The following is a 21,901-nucleotide window of genomic DNA, read 5'->3' as shown; positions in this document are numbered from 1 at the left end:
AGAAAAAAAAAAAAGAAAAGATATTCATGAATTACAAGTCTGTAACCAGACTGTAAAGCAAACATCAGCTTCAATCAAGGAACTCTCTTGACTGTTAATGTTAAAAACTCAATTCATTTTGACCATCTGAAAAAAAAATAAAATAAAAAAAAAAAACAAAACAGAAAGAAAAAAAACACACCCACAACTACGGAGGATGCTAGGAACACAGAATTTAGTTAATAATGCTGATTTTATTTTTAGGTTATAAATAACTTGGATCATTGCATACACAATATATATTTCTAAGGATAACTCTTAAAGGAAATCATACAGTACAGTATTTAGTATAAATTTTAATATTTTAAAACACCAGGTGAACAAAACAGATTGAAAAGAGTTCAGTTCTGACTGATACATGGGAATAAAGGATGCCTCAGAAGCAAAATACCAAATTCAAAATAAGTGTTCAGAAAAAGGAATCCTACACTTGTAAAAGAGACCATTACACAAATATATAGGTGTGTGTGTGTATGCACCACATGTGTATGGCCTCTAAGTGGTAACTGTTAAAGCAAAAGTTCTCTCAGTGATGGCAAACAATAGTTTCTAACCCTGCTAAATACCACTTATTTTATGATTTTGGAAGTAAAGTTTATCAGTTACAAAGAATGAAGTACATGCACTCACAAAGTTATAAAAGTTGAAAAAAAAAACAAAGAAGTGTACTTTGTTAAAATTAGGAATATGGGACCAGAAAGAACCATCTGCACCCTCTCATATCTCAAGTACCACTTCACCTAATTATTCCACCAAATTGCTGCATGTGACATTAGAAGAACCTCCTTCTTTTGAAGTCTTCTTGCAACTCTGGTTATCCAAAAATTTCTCCTTCCTATCTTCAGCTCCCATTTCTTCAGAACAAAACAAATTCCACCCTTCTTTCAGGTAATAACATACAATCCTGAACTGGATAAAAACATGACTAAAATGTCACAGCTTCCTATACATATATGAATGTATATTCAGTCAACCCTTAAAACCTTGTTTCTGCATGTTGGAGTTAAAAATCTCATCTTGATGACTCCAACAGATGTCTACACACATCCTTAAACAGATGACTGACTTGTCTGATGCTGTCAAGGAACTCTGTAGAGAGTGATGCCTGACACAAAATTGGAGCTTTTTTTATGTGAAAGCCTACACTCCTTATCCACAGCAGATTATTTTTATATGGATTTCACAATAAAAGTATTTCTGTAAGAAAAGGAAAACCAACAGTGATCACAACTATTCTGAGATCAACTTGATGTTACAGGGCTACTGTCCACATTCTTTTTTCCTTTAGTCTTTTCTTTTTTTCCCCTCACCAGATATTTTGTTTCCCCATACCTTTAAAACTATAGAAAATTACACTCAGGAAAGGGGTGGGGGAAAGAGCTAAAGCTTGCACCAACTTCCAAAAGTTTTAAAAATATTATTAGCCAAGTTCACAGCCTTTTAATTTCCACAGTGCTTTAAACTGACTATAATTTTAATATATACATAAATATATGCATATATTTGTATATACGTATGTGTACATGTAGATACCTAAGACTCAAAGACAACTTCAAAACCACATTATCCCAGCACACAAAAGATTTATTCATCAAGTTTTTAAACGAAGTTTACTCACCAATGCTACTCAAAGAACTGCTGCTTTCAGAGTCAGAAGGCATTATGGACAGCACACTGTAGGTAGATCCTAAAATTAGAAAAGACAGTATTGTTTTATTTCCCCTCACAAAAATCAAGCTAACAGTTTGTTTTCTTGACTCTGCAAAAGCCAAACCCACTGAATGCTATTAAAGTGCACAAATATTATCAAAGCTTAAATAACAAGTAGGAAATGGATAACATGTAAATGAATGTAACACTACACACTGAGTACGAAATCATTCCCGCTTAAATGGTAAAAAATGAATGCAGAAAAAATACAACTGTTAATTCTGATGCATTGAAAACACTCAGTTTCTTCTTCAAGTATGAAGACTGAGTTACGACTGCAATATCTGTCAGAAGCTACTTTGGTTTCTTGTCTTCTTAGATGTACCAGCTTCTGCTCCATTTGTTTTACTGATTTGTATTTCTTTCCTCAAACTTTTCAGACTTCAAAACATATTATTACCAGTAAACAGATTTTGCTTGCATTCATTTCAACTTTCAGTATCTGACCTTTTTAATGAGCTATTTGCTGTCACTGACAGTACTGACAGTAGGTTTTTCCATACATATAAACAGATGGGGAGCCTTTTATTTCAGTTTATTTAGAAATGCACCAGAAGAACTAGAAAAACAGGCCCTGATTCAAAAGCTTATGAACTAATCAGCTCCACCATCCCTCAACAAACAAGATCAGCATCCCACAGCAAAGAAAGGGAGAGATTATGTGGGCAAGTGATTTGAAAACTGATTCATTCTCAGCAGCAACCAGAACATGAGCTCAAAGATAAATTCAGTATTCTCAGGAGCTGCCTTTCTCCTATGATCTTCCCCTCTACATTTTGCTAAGTGTTTCTACCAAGCTCTTTGAAATTAAGAAATGAAAGCTAAGAAGTACGAGATTAAACACAAAGATGTACTTTCCAAATGGATTAAAGAAATACTAATTTTTGCTCATCTCCTGCTCTTCCTTAGGAAAAGGAGTAACACCTGTTACCATAGTACCAGACGAAAGAAAGACGTGACGAAGTAAGAGAATTTGGCTGACAACACAAGCAGTAACACCAAAGTGAAATGAAAGAAAATAATAAGAAGGCACAATCTCCAGCCAGACTGAAATATACGGATTAGAAATAAATGGAAAGTTGAAAAAAGCAGTTCAATATGCTAAACGAATTAGAATATCTTTTTGACAGACAATTTATATCAAGACGACAAACTGCATGAGACTCCAGCTCAACAAAATCTGCATGCCAAGATGTGACACTTAGTAATGTAAAAGCACCCACTTCTTCTAGAAGCTAACATTCTAGTCCCACACAGAAACAAAGTTTAGGTGATCTTAAACTGCTGCAGTTTCTTTTTTTTAAGCGGAAAACTAAAAGGTTTTCATCACAGAAACACTGAATGAGTCTTTCCCCCCCTTTCACAGAACTGTTGAAAAAGATCCAATAGCAACAATCATAATAATGATGGAAGACATAGAAGCTTTGCAAATCCCAGTTTACAAAGAACTAATTTACTATTTTGAGAATGATCAGGGTATCCTTAGGTATCCAAATAGATACACAGGACACTCTTTTAATTAGAGTATATCAAGCTTGTATGACCTGTATCTTGCTTCAAGTTCTTCCAGTCTTTCTGTGCAATCTTTACAGCAACCACAGAATGAAAGACTTAAAAACAAACACACAGAGGCTGAAGGAAAAATGAGCAAGGTGACATTTCATAGCTGTCAATATTAATAAAACCACGATTTAAATTTCCAGAGTTCTTGGGTCGACAATAATTTTTTCCAGAATATAATACTACTTTCTTCTCAGTTTTAATTTATGTCAACATTCTTTTTCACATGTATGCTTTCAAGTGATGTTCAGCTGATGACCAGATTTTAATAGATATGTCATAAGTTACATTCGACTAGTCTTATTTTAATTCACGGACTGATGACCTGACATTCACAGACCCATGTTTGTAGAGATAGGAAGAAAAACATAAGCATGCTCTCTCTTTGCACAGCAGATTTGCTTTGGGGCACATCTTTGCTCATCTGAATTCAAACTTCAGATCAGTTCCATGCTATACTAAACAGCTTTGGCAGGACAGAGAGATTTAGAAGCAGCTACCATTTATACTTCAGAATTTTAGGAATTTAAACAATTAAGGCAAGTCAACTTCCCTCATGTTACTACTGTCCTTATTAGTGTGATGGCAGGAAGGCCACTTAGAAACTTTCAAATTCAGGAAGAAAACTAAGAATTACTTGCTCAGCTGTCCAAATGACCTCTGAAGACAAGGGAAATTGGAACCCGTTTCTTCATCATTTCTCAACACATGGTTTATGCAGTGACATACCTTTACCACGTTTTAAAAAAAAAAAAAAAAAAAAATGGTGCAGGAAAATACGTTGCATATCCTGGGAAGACACAAGCTGTCTAATCATAGCAATTCCTCAATAGTGGTGACAAGTCTAGTCTGATGGGATTACTAGGTTGATGGGATTAAATTACCAGTTCTGAACTAGAAGAGAACATTTCTCCATCCTTCCTAACCAGTGAACTACGAAATACCACATAAGACTCGGCATCATCTATACTTTAAGGAGAATCTAAAAAAGACAAACCAACTATCCCAAAATAGAGCTTCAAAAAATAAAATAAAATAAAATAAAATAAAATAAAATAAAATAAAATAAAATAAAATAAAATAGCATTTGTGCCTCCTTGAAGAAAGCAGTATTAAGGATCAAATAAAATTTCTTTCATCACTAAATGTTAAATTATTGCATGAATTCTAAGAAAATAAGAAGTATCTTTAGACTTCATTATATGACATAACCTGAACATCTCCAGAAAGATACACAGACAAAACATCGTCTCTGCTCATGACCCAAAAGAACACTGTACAGAGGGGGGGATGCAGTGGCAAAATAAGATATATGCAACTCAGGTTTTCAAAATTGATTATCTGTGTGTTTTGAATACACTTTTTTTTTTCCTCCTCAGATCATGTGTTTTTCTCACAAATTCTTACAAAGTTAAAAATGTGATCCAGCTGCAAAAGAGTACTTGGCAAGTCTGAAGGCTATTTTATTTTCCAAAACTTGCTAAAATAAATAACTATGTAGGAATAAGAATAATCACTCCTCCAAATAAATACCTTAAGCACAAGTGGCTGGTCTACCAAACGCACCTCAGTGTGTGAAGAACCAGGGTGCAATTTACAGAATATAAAGTGCTTCATCATACAAGACAGCGAGCATGTTGGCCTACACAGCCTATGGCACATCACCCATTTATGAAGGGCTGTATTTCAGATCTGCAGTACTGCTGACACTAAATTAAGCACATTTCCTAACTAGGACACAGCACTGCAGGACTGAGCCTAGGAAGAGTGCTTTCCCCACACAAATTTCCTCTGTTATACCTCAGCTTACATATGACGTTAAACAACTCACCATGCTCCCCTGCTGTGAATTTCCACTGTTAATTAAACTCTGATTTCTACTCCCAACTCCTTCCTGTGCTGCAGCCACAGCCAATCTGGCTCCTGGACAGCAGAGGTCCATCCTGAGGGAGACCCAGAGCACTGGACAAACAGTGTGACAAACAGTTGCTGATCCATGCCTGAGCACACCAAACCAAATTGCCTTTGGCAGGACTCCTACTTGCCGTGGGGGAGCAAACAACTTTGATTAAAACTGGAAATGACCCAGATTACAGTGTTTCCATTGCCTTTCACATCACAACAACCAGAAATGCCCAAGGAGCTGAAGACCACATGGATCTGCCATGCTCCATCTCCAAGGCTATTCCTTTCTTAGAAGCCTGGACAGTCAGGTTTGTCAGAAAACATAAAACACAGTCATGTCTTGCCAGATGTATGACATTCAGACCTTTAATCCTGACCTTGCAAAATACGTTCAATTGGACATTTGCTCCTGTCTATGTCATCTTCATTTTTGACATGTGACAATCATTTGTCTTTAAGGATACAAGCAACTGAAAACAGATGCATCGGAGCAGTAGCAGAGGTCATGTCAGCAAAACCTTGCTCTCTTCACCCACCTCCTTTCAGAAGCAGTTTTATCGCTTATTTGCCATACCTACAGTTCCTTAATATTACACCCTGAAGCATACAATGCTCTTTTGTTGTCAGGACAACGTGAAAACTGCATGAACATGAAACAATGTTTTCCAAAAGCATCCAAAAACCTATTTTAGTTTTCCAGATACATCACAGAATTTTATAAAGGCAGTGAGGATTAAAATATTTATTTTCCTTTTACAACTGAGAAGACATTTTAAAACAACATATTTAAGATGACAAATATTAAAAGCATGGTTTTGGAAAAGACACATTTCAGAGCTTAAGCCACCCTTCAATTAGAAGAGATTAAGAATAAACTCCTCTTGAGGACAGAACAGTTCAGACAAGTAAAAATCATCACTGGTGACAGAGTAACAGATCAGGCTGATTGTAATGTAATATGACAATTTTTGTGCAGCTTTAGAATCAGGAAGGTTAAGTAACATGCCTCAGGCCAGAAACATCAGTAAAGCTGTCCTGAGTTCAGATGCTCAAGTTCCAAGCTATCAGTCTTATAATTAAGTACAACATCTGATCTTCAGGTGTTAAAAACAATACTAGACATTGGTATCTGGAAAATTCCGATTTTCATAGCTGCATTCTTTTCAAAACACTCCATAGTAGATCAAAGCCATGCATGTTTATCTAAATACACATTCTTAAAAATGTCCTCCCTTGTAATGAATACATTCATTGCCATGGATAATTTCTTGCTAGCCAGCAAGCAGTGCAGTAAGTTATACCTAAAAGAATGTATCTTTAAGAAATCTAAATCACTGAACAATTGTTGGGCATCCTACAACAATATGAATTATGGAAGAAAGCCAAAGTTGCATTTTTAATTTAAAATAGAAAAAAAAAAAAAAAAGTGAATGGCAAAATGAAGGCAGAGCTAAGATTATTTGCTTTTATCTGTTACAGTTTTATCATGAGTATACACTTGCTGCTATCCACTCACTCCATTAGCATTATTTGTTCTTCTGTGCTCCACTGTGAACACTGGGTCAAACCATCCTCTTTACACAAAAAGACAGAGAGAAAAGATTAAACAGCTTTACAAGCCTATGTTTGCATAGTTCTGTCACAAAAATATACAGTGCTTCCGCTGACAGCATTCAAGCTGCTTTGCCACAAACTAATAATGCCTTAGAAAGTTTCAACAAAAACAATTTTTAAGAGCCAAATTACCATGATATTTTAATCACTGGTAACTGTAAGCAAAGGCATACAAAAATTTGACTGCTTTAAAACTAGACACAGCAACAACAAAAAAGACATCCAAGTATATCACCTGAACTGGAAATAATACGATCCTTGATACCATCTATTTATTTCTTCATAATTTTAAGAATGACTAATTTAATTTTTTGCACTTTAAAAACACTATTCTAGAACAGTAATACTGTAATTGGACCTTTGGTCCGGCAGATACATCTATTAATGCTGTTACTTATTCAAAATGTCCACTAGCAATTCAGGTTCTGAATGAGAAACAACAGCTTTGACCTCTGTCTTCTGCTTTTTGACTGAGATGGCTTTTAACTCTGCTTCAGTTGGTGTATCTTTTCTTGACAAGTTGGTCATCTCCAACACAGCATCAGATGAGCTTCAACAGCACACAGCCAGGGACTATGCCCCTCTTACAGTCCTAGATACCCATTAGGTAATGCATCAGATTGGTGATAATTTTTCAGCAGTTCTTTTAAGACTAACAGCTACGTATCTAGCTACTATAAAATGTGCAAATTTATATTACATTGAGATCCTGGCAAAAGAACAATTTCATATTTGTAGAACTGCAGGCACAGCCTTCAACAGAAAGCTTCTAAAAAAAGAAATACCAATTTTTATAGTTTCACATGCAAAATGGGGAAGAATTAACAACTAACTGCAAATTATTTAACATGTGCTAGACAGAATTCTGTATCCTCTGTACAGACAGGAAAAAGTTGCATTTAAAGTCTTAGTAAAACTGCAATGTAGGCAGGTGAAACAAATTGTACGTATTTTAACACATGCACATTGTAAAGCTAGCCCTTAAGCTATGGTCAGTTTCCTTATCTTTATGTTACTTGGTGTTAATCTAAGAGAAAATCCAAATGATCTGTCACTTTCAGTGGATAAATAACTACATTTCTTTACAAAAGTTTTCACTGGCTTCTTATGGTCAGAGGACATAGGGCATTGTAAATACAGGACTGCCAACAAATCCACAGGTAATACCACTTCTGAAGACTAACAAACCTACACGTAGTATAAATGCTTTATATAAAACCAAACAAACAAAAAACACATGCATGCACACAAGCTGCAACAAGTCTCCAGGCAGCAACTACAACCTGAAGCTTGACATATATCAAAACAAAATCAACTCTTCAGCTACCATAGTCTGAGCACACTTCCCACATATAAAGTAATGAAAGGTTTATTTTATCATATTTTTACTTCATAGATTTGGAAATAATTATTTTGGCTTGCCTCATTCAAGGTTAACTTCTAAGCCCAATGGCAGTGACCAAATGACTGTTATAAATATCCAAGTTCAGCATTGCCTATGGACAACATAGCATGGGACTCCTCTGTCCTTGGAATAAGTTTAAGGAACTTCCAAAAAGAGTTTACGCTCTGCAAGAACCTGAAACATTTTATAACTGCTGTAGCAACAAGCAGTCTGACAAAAGAAGCAGACTACGATAATTAGAGCTGCTCAAACGAAAAAACAGACATAGCAAAAACTGTGAGAGATGATAAAGAAGAAGAAGTAATAAATCAAAGAAGGAAATGAGTGTAGTAGCAGCGGTGAGCACAATCTGTCCTACTGTGCAGTGCCACAAACTAAGTTTTTTTTAATGAGCACAGCAACTGAGGCTCTGGAAAACAAATGTGTAACAGTTTATATATATATATACACCCTCAAATTTCACTTGGAAAACAGAAAGACTGGACATGGAGAAAACACCTGGTCACTGCTTCACAGTACCTTCCAACTCGCACTGCATATTTGTTCTTCCCAACGTCCTAAATGCTGTGGTAGTATATCTGATGAGAACCTGGCAACAATTCTTAAACAATAAGGAGAGGATACATTCATTTTTATTCATTTTTATTTTGGAGGAAAAAAAAGGGACAGATGAAAGATGCATCAACTCACATAACACATCATTATTTTGGGCTGGGAATAGACAACTCATAGAACATCCTTTCCTGTCATTAAGCTTTGGCAGAAACAGTATTTCTGAGTACCTTCAGATCTCCTTGCTCACTTTAAATCCAGACAGCAGTACAGTCACACCTATTTTTCTTAGTATGCTAACTAAACCTTGTGTCTCGAAGACTTGTTGCTTGTCTAGTTTGTTATGCACAGTTATTTCCATCTCAGAAGGCAATGTTTTTTATTTATTTATTTTACATCAAGTTATATTCCAAAAGCTCCACAAGTAACCTGGCTAAGATTTCTTAAGGATGATGCAGTCTTCCCTTCACAACCAACCCTAAAAGATTCAGAACAAATGGGAAATCCATATACTCAAAATGCTTACCCATATGCTTACACAGTCAAAAGGAAGAAAATAGTTGTGAAACAAAGGTGGCAAATACCAGATTCCTACAGAAATGTGCTCTCTATTACAGTAAGTTTACAAAATTGGCAATGTTAAAAATTAAGAAATTCAAACTTCATTTAGTTTGCACAGATATACACATAGCTTTGCAATATATTGCCATGGTGCCCAAGAACAGAAATGCTCACTCTCTCCTACCTGCAGCTATGAGCAGAGAATGCTGGAAACACAATGCAATTATGGCACATGTTCCTCTCCCTCTTCTAGGATCTTCTCTGCAGGATATCTGTGCTCCTACTGATCCAACTATCATAGTCACGGCAGCTGAGATGCTGTCCTTAGGTGCTGCCAGGGCTGAGCCCAGCCCAGAGGAAAGAACACAGCCTGCCCCAGGCCCTTCCTGCTAGGCTGGGAGTCTGCTGGCTTCAATATCAGTATAACAGGAGCTCCCTCATCCAGATTCACAGAATAGCTTAGGTTGGAAGGGACCTTAAAGTTTATCTAGTTCCAACTTCCTGCCACGGGCATGGTTGCCACTCACCATATCACATTGCCCAAGGCCCCATCCAACCTAGTCTCAAACACCTCCAGGGATGGGGCATCCACAGCTTCTCTGGGCTGCCTGTTCCTGCCTCAACAGTTTCTGTAATTCCTTAGTGACAGATTCTATTCAAAGACTAAATCAGTTGTAGGGTCTAGAGAGCAATTTTCATATGCAGCAAGGCTATCAACATACCAGCTGGGCATATTAGCCTGAGATTTCTGGAGGGAAAAAGTGGATAGAACTGTCACAACTCCATCAAGCAAGAGAGTAGTTGGTAACTTGAAAATACTGGCTTTTTAAGCTAGTAAATCTGGGTAACCAAGGAATCACCTGCAGAACACATACAAAGAATAACTGAGAACTTGAGACACCAGTGACAGACTTCAGTGATGGGAGGATTTTTGAGGCTAATATTTGCCACTAGATAAATTACAAGGAGAAAAAAAAAGTCTTCAATACTGGCAGTTAAGTGCTACCCACTTCATCAATTCCAGAAAATGTTTTAAATCTTAGTGTGTAAACTACACATCTACAAAAGGATGAAATTACACTCTGAGCAGGAAGTAGAATCACCGTCAACATCACATGATGGAGCACACTGAGCTTAATGGAGTGAAACAGGCCTCCCTGGAAGAGGCCACAGAACTGCATTCACCAGAATGCAACTCCAAAGGCAAATGCAATCAGGGCCTCAGTCCAACCCCAAGACAGCAACACACAAGATGACAAAAGAAAACGAGATCACAACACTGATGGCATACTGACAGCACAAGTCAGAGCTGCTGAGGACAGAAAGAGTAGCCTCCCACCTAGCCAGCCAGAGGGCCAGAAGCCAACCTGCTTGTAATGTCAGCTGCCTCCCTGCAGCACAGCTATGGTGCCCTCAGCCTCATTTCACCTGCACCACTCTCAGTGGAGGAATAAAGGAAGATGCTGCCTCCCCATCAGCACAGCACCACTTGTCAGGCATGAAGGCTGACTGAGGACAGCTTTCACATTCATGCTGAGGTTTATGGCATGCTGGGACTGCTGTTGCCAGCAGATATGTCTTAAATGAGCACACTAGGTGGTCTGGAGTAACACTGTACATAACACTTTGTTGCGCCTTCATTTAACCATATAAACATACATGGATACATTTTATAGTTCCCATACCAACAACAGAAAAGACGTTAAAAATTGTGCCTCCAGAGGCAGACTTGAAACGATTTCTGCTCCACTTTAAATCTCCAGTAAGACAGCTTTCCTTACATCTACCTCCCTTAACAGACACTGCAGATCCTGGGGATGTTTCTAACAAAGACTGTGTGAGAGCAGCTGCCAGCAGACTCAGTTGTTACATTTTGCGTCCCACTTCCCCACAGCAGTGAGAGCGGCAGTGAGGCATAACATATAGAGGAGCAGAAACAGCAGGAAGAGAATGCCAGTGGGTTTAAAGAAAAAAATTTAAAAAAAGTATCCACTGTTTTCCTCATGTACAAAGTGCTTGCAGTATGAAACACATAAGCTCTGATTACATTATAACCAGAAATACACATCTTCCTAATGCAGTAAGAAAAGGCTCTGCTATTCTCCAGAAGAAAACAAATACAGATGCATTAACATGCTAATCATCAAAATAACAAAAATGTTTGAAACACGTAATGATGAAGACCAAATTCAACCAGTCTAATGTGAAAAGGTGCTTAGGAAATTACCATATAAACACTAGTTGAGATGGATCACTGTTTAGAAGTGCAGGATTAAACTCTATCCCATTGAGATTTACTGCCATCATACAGCAGGTCCTTCCTATAAGGCATTTTCACTTTGGGGGGAAAAAAACCCAAAAAAACAAAACAAAAAAAAAAAAAAACACACACACAAAAACATCTTAATCTTGCATATCATGGCATAATTTCCTGTTGTTATAGAAATTATTTCAGTCATAGTCTCCAGTACAAAACCAAAGAATATTCAAGATGCTTAAACTACAGATAACAAGGTTACATTCAATACTTTTACAGCCATCTGCTTTTATGTTGGCTCAGGGATTTAACATTAGGAGTACATGGTTGAAAAAGAAAATAAAATTTAAAGTTTAATTCTAGAAAGTGAACTATAGGAAAAGAAACAGATGAACTGATCTCAGATCAACTGTTACACTTCATTAATGGTACTGGCATTAAAATAAATAAAACCAAAGTTTCCCAAGAGAAATACTCTAATCTCCTTTCTCCTGGATAACACCATCCATAAAATGGCATTTCAAGTACACTGTAGTGTTTGTCAGATACAAATGTGAATATTAGCTCTGATCCATTAGGAAGTCAGTCACATTTCAGAATCCACAACAAAACCAATTTCAAGTGTTTAATATGTATTAAACACACAACTATCTTTTTTTCTCTCCAAAGCTAAGATCAGTGGAAAACCAGAGAAAACTTTGCAACAACTTAAATTCCTCCACTGAACAGGCTGATTGTAAGTAGCTTTATGAAAAATCATTGTTATCCCTTCCCATGCTACATCTTCTCCTACAGAGACAACTAATACTGAAATTTGTCATTTGAAAGGAGTAACTTGATGTATATTTAGTGATGGTTATTCTGATTCTGTTCTACTTTAAACGAGACTCAGAAAACCTTCCAGAAAGATGTAATTTATTTTATTTTTTAAATCAGCAATATAAGGCATAGTATGGAAGGGTGGGGGAGGAAGAAGGAGGGGAAAAAAAATCCAAGTACATATCTTTGAAGGCAAAAAAAAGAAAACAAAAAGCAAAAAAACAAAAAACAAAACAACCAAACTTGTCCCCAGACAGAGAAAAATTAAAATCTTTATAGTCTTCCAGATGAGTCCAGGGTGGTTTTTTTTTCCCCCCAATCAAGGACAAAGTCAGATAACCTACATGCTACTATCCTCGCAATGAGGATAATGGGATAAAGCAGTGAGATTTAACCTGAAAGCACTCTTGTTTTTCAGAGCATCCTCTGAATGCATTTAGTAATGAGTCCTGACAGATGTGAGCTTGGGGGCTGGCCATAGTCATTTATTTTTCAGTTTCATACAGCATGTTTTTCTCTATTCCCTGGGCAAATAATCAGTATTATGGGTCTCAACTTACAAATGTAATTCAAATGAGAAAAATGGAAAAGAAGGGCTTAAGGAGAGGGAGAGATGCTGAAGTACCTGTCCCACCTATGCAAAACACTTGACAAGAAAGCTAAGCTGATGACTTGCCCCCAGCTTGATGTATGAAACACAGGAGCTGATTGTTCCATCTCCACAACTGAGCAGAAGCATCCTCTCCAAGGCATACAGCAGAAGCTTTACAATCCAAAAGCCAGGACAAGTCACAAGATTTGGACCTGACTGGTTTTAAAAAACATTGGAAGTTTCAATATTAGGGGAAAAAAAAAAAAAAAAAAAAAAAAAAAAAAGTACTGCCTTGGGTGCTTTTTCATGATGCTGTCCAGAAGCAACTACAGCATGGAAAGGGGAGCCAGCAGGAAAGCTCTGAAAAATTAAACTCTGTATATGAGCTACTGTAGTGATTCAGATAGGTGAGCAACATCCTTTTCCTGGAAATCCATACTAGACAAATATGTTTTAATTAAACAGAGATGCATATTGCCTGGTTACAGCACTTACCTCCCCTGCTATCTGTGTCTACACTGAGCCTTTGTGAGCATTCTGGGAAGTACAAATACTAGCCACAGCTATTAATCCTCTCATGTTTGGGCACAGTAGATATGCATAATTATACTAAATTCTGCAGAGACAATTACACAGCACGGATGACCTGTTTCTCAAGATGACAGGCTTCTGGTTACAATTTACATACTTCTAAAAAGTAACCTCCCTGATTCCTCAGCTCACTGTACCCAAGAATATTTCCAGAGATTAGCCAATCAGCTTCCAATACCTGTAAATGTGGTATATATGCTTCTTCTGGCCAGAAAGGTCCAGAATCCACCAAAAAGAACATACTGGCAGAAGCAGACCTGGAAAGATTTCTCTTCCTCCATGCATTTTTATCACCTACACAGAATTAGTAGTAAATAAAAATAAAAGCAACATTCAACAGAAGGGTATCAGTGATCATGGCAGCTGAAGAGGACTGAAGACACAGTAATTTAAAGAAATACTTAAGATTAATACTCAAACAGAAAAACTCCAGATCAAACAACTAGTCCACCAAGTTTTACTGGAACAAAAAGACAGGCATTAAAATTTGCATTGTGTTTTCTAAAGTACAGTGGGGATCTTACTAATCATCTCCCTCCCATCAGATACAGCAGAAAACCAACTAGTATAACTAGTAGAAACAGGATAAGGAAATCCATCATGGTGATTATACTCCTTTTCCTCACAAGAGGAAATCGGACAGCCCTGCATTACTCCAGCTCTATTTCTCATAAGTGGAGGTGGCTCATTTCTCCTACTTAATTCCCACTGTAGAAAGAGATGAAGTACTGGCTCTTTATCATAGTCTTCTACCTGGCTTTGAGACACTGCTTATCCTCTTACTTCAGTAAATCTCTTCACTTTTCCTTCTTTTTGTCTGCCTTAGCCAGAAAAAGATATTGAATTTATCACCCAGGGAAAGGGGTATTCTTATGACTAGTATTTCTGAAGAAGAAAAGCTGTTGTCTGAAAGCAAAACAGCTCAGTTTTTATAGGACTAAAAACCCCTTACCATGATGTTTGAGTCCAAACAAATACATGACAATTTCTTAGAACATGCACCATTGCATAATTTTTCTCCTACTCATAAGCTAATATTCCATTGCCAAAACTAGAGACCATACCTGTATCTTCCACTTGTCAAGAAAGGTTGGAAGAGGGGTGAGGATCAGGGAGGAAAGAGAAAAATTAATTAGGTCCAGGAGTAACTAGAGGTTACAGACATCTTAACCTGAAGCAGCACTAAAACTGTCTCACTAAATAGCAACAAAACAACTTGTTAATAACCTGAAAACACTTGTTCTGCTTTAAAATGTCTACTTCTTTATTAAACCAATGATGGTTTCTCACTTAAGTAAATACTCTGGGAAAACACATCTTGTGTATTTTTAGTTTTGTTGTTGTTTTTATTTAAGCATAATTCTGTATCCAGAGAATGTATGTTCACAAAGTAGAAAAACTGAAGACTTAAACGACAACACAATGAGCTGCTACTTTGATCTCATTTATCGAGATGAATTTTCTGTCATAATTAGACCAACAGATAGCATTTGTTCAAAATATATTTTTCTGTTGCAAATCTTCATACAGAACAGTAGCAGTGGATGAGCTCACTTCTTTGAAAGAAAAATAAAAATCAAGCATCACTGCTGGCATATAGAAGCAAGATCATTTTGACTTCTCCAAATCTAAACTCATACAATTATCACCCTACTCCCGACCTCCATGGTGGTGAGATCAACAATATTTTAAGCCAAATGCAGTACTCTGCATTTATAAGAAAAAGATGAATGTGTCCATTGACAATTGAAAGCGTTATTACTATTTTTGAAATTTTAGATTTAGATTTTTAAAATAAGTATCTTTTAGAACACAATATATATCCACTGAATGCACACCATACATCTATTGTTCTTCCCAAAAACAATGAAAATAAAGATAATTGATGTTTTTAGACAGAAATATTCAGTATGAAAATAATATAAGCCTTCAGAATTTTTAGATTACTGAGCATTTTCCTCAGTGTTAATGGGAAGCAGAAGGCTTTCTGGGAAGCTGCCAGCAGAGTAATACCACTCACAGTGGTTAGGAGTCTGTTCTCCAATAGTAAAGCTTTGAAAGACCAGAAACATTTACAAAATACTGCCTTACTCGATGAAGCAGGCATAGAAGAAGTAGGTACAGAAGAACAGGGAACAGACTATTTACAACACAGTACGCTAAGTAACAACAGCAACAGGCCAGGAGAAAATTAAGTGGTACGATATGGAGTGTTCACTTATGAAGCAGCAGCTTCAATGGGAACGCATTCCTGCTCCCTTTGCCAAACCTGAAATACTTTCATCCATGACCCATTCAACACACAATGTGCAAAACTAACATGAGAATTAATAAACTTCTTGCAGAAAAGCTACACATTTAAAGTCCCTACCTCCATCCAAAATATAGACTGTGGCATACATAAAATACAACAATTTCCACAGTTTCCATTCACTTCCCACTTTGGGCTAAAAAGCGCACTACAGCTGCAAACTCACAACTTCATTATAAACAACACTGCCAATACAAACTCTCCCACGGAATTTCCAGGACAAGCTCTACTCAGAGAGATCTGAAAAACAAAAACATGTGCAAGGGGGTGGAGAGTTACAAAAATTATGTCTGATGCTCACTACACTTTCACTGTAGAAAGTCCTGGCTGTCAAAATCCAGGTTTGTAATGCCTTGGTTTTACAGTCTCAGCTGCTAGTGAGACAATTTCCTCCACACATAGTTAAGAGATAGCGGAAGGTTAGTTGTGAAGCATAAATTCAGGCATTGCATTTGAGTGTTCACAACTTCAACATCATATATAGAAGGATTATTTCCTTTCTACTGAACTATGTTTTCAGAAAGAGATACGTGCAGACCAGTAGTAGGTGGTCCAATAGTATTGATATTTTTTCAAAAAGACACTTTGCCAATCTAGAAATCATTGAACAGCTCATCCATAAAAAGCTGACAATGTAGGAACTTGCTGCAGGCTCTGTATAAAGCTAAAGGGGTAATACAGATCACAAAGAAATTCCAGGGCACATACAGCAATAGCACATGCAATATTCTATGTGGGGGTAAAAATATTTTAAGAGGAAAAAAAAATAAAAAACTATAATCTTCCCTCATGTGCGGTTTTTAATCAGTCTCAAAACAACCACAGGAAGGCAGTTGGGACTTCAGCTGAAGAACTTCATATACTACTGAGAACAGTAGAAGGGAAGTGGGTTGTGTCCTTATCAAAACTAAACCACATGAGAAGTTTGATTTTAGTCTCAGAATGTTTCACATCTTTACATAGTAGATCTTTTAAGAATCACATAAAATAATGTCTGCATCAGACATCAGATTACTTGGTTTGTCGATAAAAACATTTTTCCTTCTATAAAGGAATTTTGGCAATTCCATTTTTTTTTCTTTGTAAATGGCAACATTCTATACTACCGCAAAGAACAGCCAAAGCAGATAAATACCCTGATCATGATGCAGAGCTGTGTCATAATCAAATCCAACAAAAAAAAGAGAAGCAAAAGAGTGAGAATAGAAACCTTAACCCAGAAATCTTTGTATCTTGTCTCCATTTCCTTTCCAAACAAAGTAGAAAGGCGAAATAGTAGCCAACAAAGAGCCCACCCAGCCACTATACACAGATGCAACTACTTGATTTCCCAGTACCTTTTAGAGAAGCTTTATGGTAAGACATTTTGGCTTCTGTTCTCTTCCAACTCGCCCTCCACCTCGAGTCCTAAGATTTGAAGTTAATGGAACAGATGGGATAGCATATATTGCTCTTCAAGTCCTCCCAACACTACAAAGCTTTGTTATTATCACTTCACTGTTGAGTTCCTCATCATGCCTGTGTTCCCCAAAAAGTCTTTGATTAAAGCCAGGCAAGTTGCTTAATAATCATAGTAATTATCACCTAGATTCAGATGCTCTCCACGTAACACTTTATTTTCATTATTTTTACTATGTCATAGCATGCTATAATCTTCAGCATTGCTCCTGGGATGAATGAGATCAACAAGTATGTACTAACAGATTTTAAATTAAATTGATACCTGAGTTAATGCAAGCTTGGAAAAAAACAAAAAACAAAAAACAACCACCAGAATAAAACACGAACAAAAAAGCATAAGGGAAGTACGCACATGTTTTGAGGTAAGAAGGAAAAAAACCCTATTCAGCTTAGTCCTTGTGATTAAAAAATGTAAGATAACACTGGGGGGGGAAAACAGCAGAAATTATAGTTTTGTACATTCAACAACCATGTATTACCAGTATTCCATTAGTCAAGCTGCAGAATGTGTTTGCATTAAAATAGCAAGAAGATAGAAAAAACAGATCTAACACTCCTAGGAGCAATGCCTGAATAAATGTGACAGGAATTTATAAGAACTACATGCAAATCAGTTTAGAAACATTTTCGGAATACTTGCAGGAAAACTGCCATGCCAGATAGCATATAAAGCAACAACTCAGGGATGCTGAGAGAAGAGAAAGCAGATTAACTGTGTTTCCAAATTAAGCCAGTTTCAATGTATTAACACTCAAACTTTTTAAAGCTCTTTCAAAACCAGAGCATCTATCTACACAGCTCCAGAGAAAGCAATTTAAAGTAAATTTTAACACTAAATGAATAAATAGAAGTTTTTGTCTCATAGTTGCTAAAGTGAAAAAAGCAGTTGAAGATAAACCCACTACACAACTCATCCTCCTAGTACACTTTTAGAAGTAGCTTCACTTTTTATGAGCTAAATTGTAACTAGACTACTTGTGAAAAGGCAGATGGAAGAGTCCAAGCCAACACTGCTAACCCACCCAGAAAATCTCATCACATGTAGGGCACTGCAAGCTGTGCTACAGCACAGACAGGAAACACAAAATGAAGCAAAACAACTCCTCACAGCCAGAACCCAGCTACACTCTGATAGCCTCTGGACTTTGTGCTGCCACTGGCATGATTTACTAGCACGCAAGCCACCATTAGGCTGGCTGGCAGGTCTGTGGCCTGCAGGCTGAGCAACCTGCTGCTGAGGCAACAGGGCCTCAACAAAGGCTGCTTGTTGTCAGCCAGCGCTGGAGCAGAAGCCTGACCAGTTGGCCCAGTAAAGTGCTGGGCTGTGGCTCAGTAGGACTTGCTGCAACCTTGACAGACAATTAGTGTGTGTTGGTATAGAGTTACACAGTTCTGGGAGGTCATTTGCTGGCAGATTTTACTACTGCAGAATTACTAACCCTTTTCAAAAGCAGCATTATTGGTTCATTTGTTTGCTTTCAAAAGCTAGCTTTAAGATTGCTCCCAAATCTAGAAAACTAACTACAACACTGTTCTCTGTATGATACTAAAATATTCAAGCCCTATTCCACTGATGAGCTAAGTAGCTTTAGCAAGCAGATACTGATTTTAGTTTAATTTCTTTCTCTTATAAATCCCATCCAACACGTTAATTCAGAAACTGATGAGGAAGAGGATAAGCAGCCATGGAGAAACTAGTAGACAAAAAAGCACCCTATTGCCAAAGACACAAAAGCTGTTACATTAAAGAACAGTATTTCCTTCAGAACCTTTAATCAGCACAAACTTATCCAAAGAGGAGAAAAAAAAAAACAATAAAAAAGAGAGACAACTTGAGAAAAGCTTTTCAGTTTTGTACCTACACTATAAAAACCAACTCAAGGTACACCTCCTTAGGATGAACACTAACTGAGCCTTCTTCTCCATCCAAGTCACTGTTAGCGTCCATCTATCCTACCACACAGCACCGACCTCCTCATTAGCTTGGATCCCCATGGTGCAGGCCCAGGAGGATAACTTACTTTTTAGTAACAACACTCCAAAAGACAAGATTTACCATTTTAATAATCTCTGCCTAAGGTAACATGTGAAACTATACTAAAGAAAGACACAAACAAAAGGATGACCAATATATCAAGGCATCCCGATACCACACCAGTCTTTCAATCAAATATAGAGGAAAAACAGGTTTTAGTTCTTAGATGATCCAGTAGTAAAACAGCCCCAATTTCTTACTTCACTGACGACACATGGCTCCAATAAAGCTGAAGATCAATCACTAAGGGAAGGTTAATTCAAGTCAGCTACTCTGAACAGTCATATATTCAAGAGAGTTTTATGGCTGGCAATCCTGTACTGGAAGATCCAGAGACTACCTCTGGCCAGCTCCATAAACATGGAATTACTTGTCTTTATTTTCCTTTTGTGGAAGACAACAGACTTCAGGTAGATCACTGCCAAGAGAATAAATGCATGAGATCTTGGTGTGATGAATAAATTAAAAAAAAAATAGACCGGAAAACAAAGCTGTTAATGTTTAAATCCATATATAAGTTGCATCATTTTAAAAAATGTATATTTTGTCATGGATAAAAATAAACTTAATTTTTCAGGGAGCTTTAGGAAGACATATTATGCCCTGATTCACTTAATTAATGCAAAGGTTCAAATAAACATACAGAGATCTGAAAAGGTTTTTTGGTGTTCTTCCTTTAGTGCAGCACTTGCTTTGACATTAAAAGCATTCTCCTATATGAGATAGAGTGATGAAATCAGGGCATTTCCAAATGTTGCTAGAAAAAACAGAATGAAAGCAACAACATAAGAAAGCAAATTTTATTTGCAAATCATCATATGATTAACTCAGGCCCTGATTTGACAAGATTATTAAGTAGGACCCCAACGCTAACTCAAGTATGCAGTAAAATCATTATAAAACCCAAAAGGGAAAGCACTCTCTTTCTTATGAGCTTATGCACTTTGTACCACACTGAACCTTTAATATGCTGACATTTAAGGAAGGGCTTTAGGACTTACTCCCTCCTACTTTTTAAGGTTATCTTACTCCTGAAGAAAACTTCTGGGGTCCCAATTACTTTATTCCAGCATAAAGAACAAAACAGTTTGGAAGTTGCATTGTAGCACTTCAGATTAAACTAAACACAATAAATAAAAGAAAGTGTATTTCCCTTTTATTTTCCTCTTAATTAAATCATCAGAACAGACAGAATTTCTCTATCACGCCCTTCTCATTCTTAGCAAGACTGTACTCTAAGAGTTCTCACAATGTAGTAAGTAATAATTCCCACACATTAACTAAATACTTCTAAATCCTAGCTTTTAAAAACTGACTAATTTCAGCCAGGACACCACCGGAATCTGAAACTTGAAAGAGCAATCTTACAATCACAGCTAAGCCTTCAAACTTCTTATTTCTGAAAAAATGGGATACTTTCCAGAAAAGCATTGGTTACCAACAATCTGTTTTGCACTCAATTCCAAGGCATCCAGTATATTCAAATCAATAGCACTATCATATTCAACAGCAGTTAATTTCAAAACTAAGAAAAGCAGTATTTTTTCATAGCACTCAGTAATCTTTGAAATGTTACTGTGAAGACAGTCAAATCAGTCAGTTCTATTTGCTTTCTCCTTCCAATTATACGGGCAAAGAAGAGTGAGCAAGATGATGGTAGGAAAGAATAAGATCAAAAGAAATAAAAAAAAAAATAACCCGATGGCATGCAAACATATTTTTATATATTTATTTAAGATATTCCCAAATTATGAGAAAAGAAAGATCAAAACATTTTCATTTGCCCTATAATCAGCATTATTTCAGGAAAGAATTTTAAGGATTTTTTTTTTTTTTTTTAATGTAAAGTGGATTCTGAATTCTAATTAAGATATAGCTGTAAGCCAGGATCCTCCATCACACAATTAATCTTAAATCCAAACTCTAGCAAAGCAGGCTGCAGATGAAGTTACTCATGTAATTACAAAGTCCATCAGCAGTAAGCCAGTGGGAGAGGCTGCGGGCTTTCCTCTATTTCTTCTTCGTACTGGGGAGGTGGCTGTTTCTGTGGAAATGTACTAGGAAGATTCAGATGCTTTGATACAGTCACAGCACTTAAATATCAGCTTTGGTTTACAACACTTATTTTAAGGCAGCAGTTTTGAAAATAGAGTCATATTTCTGCAGGCTGCACCCTCTAATAGAGCACTGGAGCAGATCTTCTAGCCTTGCTTATGTCCTTCAGGGTCGACCTCCTTTTGCTGCCTCCTCAACCATAAAACCACATTTTACCACAAATCTGAACCTGTAAACTGAGATAAGGTGTTGAAAAATACAATCCTAAGAAAAATACAGTGCAACTTGACAGTTCATTGGTGTCTTTTTAAGGCACGATCTGCTCTGTCACAGAGCTTCATATCCAAATATTAATATCCTCTGAATGACAGAAATCCTCTCCAAAATCTGATTTTCAAGCAGGCATATGTAAAGAACAAACATTTTTGTTGGTT

General features: G+C 36.9%; 1 protein-coding gene across 2 annotated transcripts in view; it reads right to left on the bottom strand.

Annotated features, from left to right (window-relative positions):
* DLG5 (discs large MAGUK scaffold protein 5) overlaps window positions 1-21,901 on the bottom strand; it is an 89,906-nt gene that overhangs the window by 55,279 nt on the left and 12,726 nt on the right. For both annotated transcript variants that reach the window (XM_015866802.3, XM_015866805.3), the window contains exon 2: window positions 1,658-1,726. In XM_015866802.3, the coding sequence (XP_015722288.2) occupies window positions 1,658-1,726 (69 nt within the window). The remainder of the gene's footprint in view (window positions 1-1,657; window positions 1,727-21,901) is intronic.

The sequence above is a fragment of the Coturnix japonica genome, chromosome 8 (assembly GCF_054131305.1).
Source record: "Coturnix japonica strain WE chromosome 8, WE-NBRP24, whole genome shotgun sequence".
In the NCBI taxonomy this organism is placed as follows: Eukaryota; Metazoa; Chordata; class Aves; order Galliformes; family Phasianidae; genus Coturnix; species Coturnix japonica.
The sequence above is the reverse complement of the archived record's forward strand: the minus strand, read 5'-3'. Positions and strand labels throughout refer to the sequence as shown.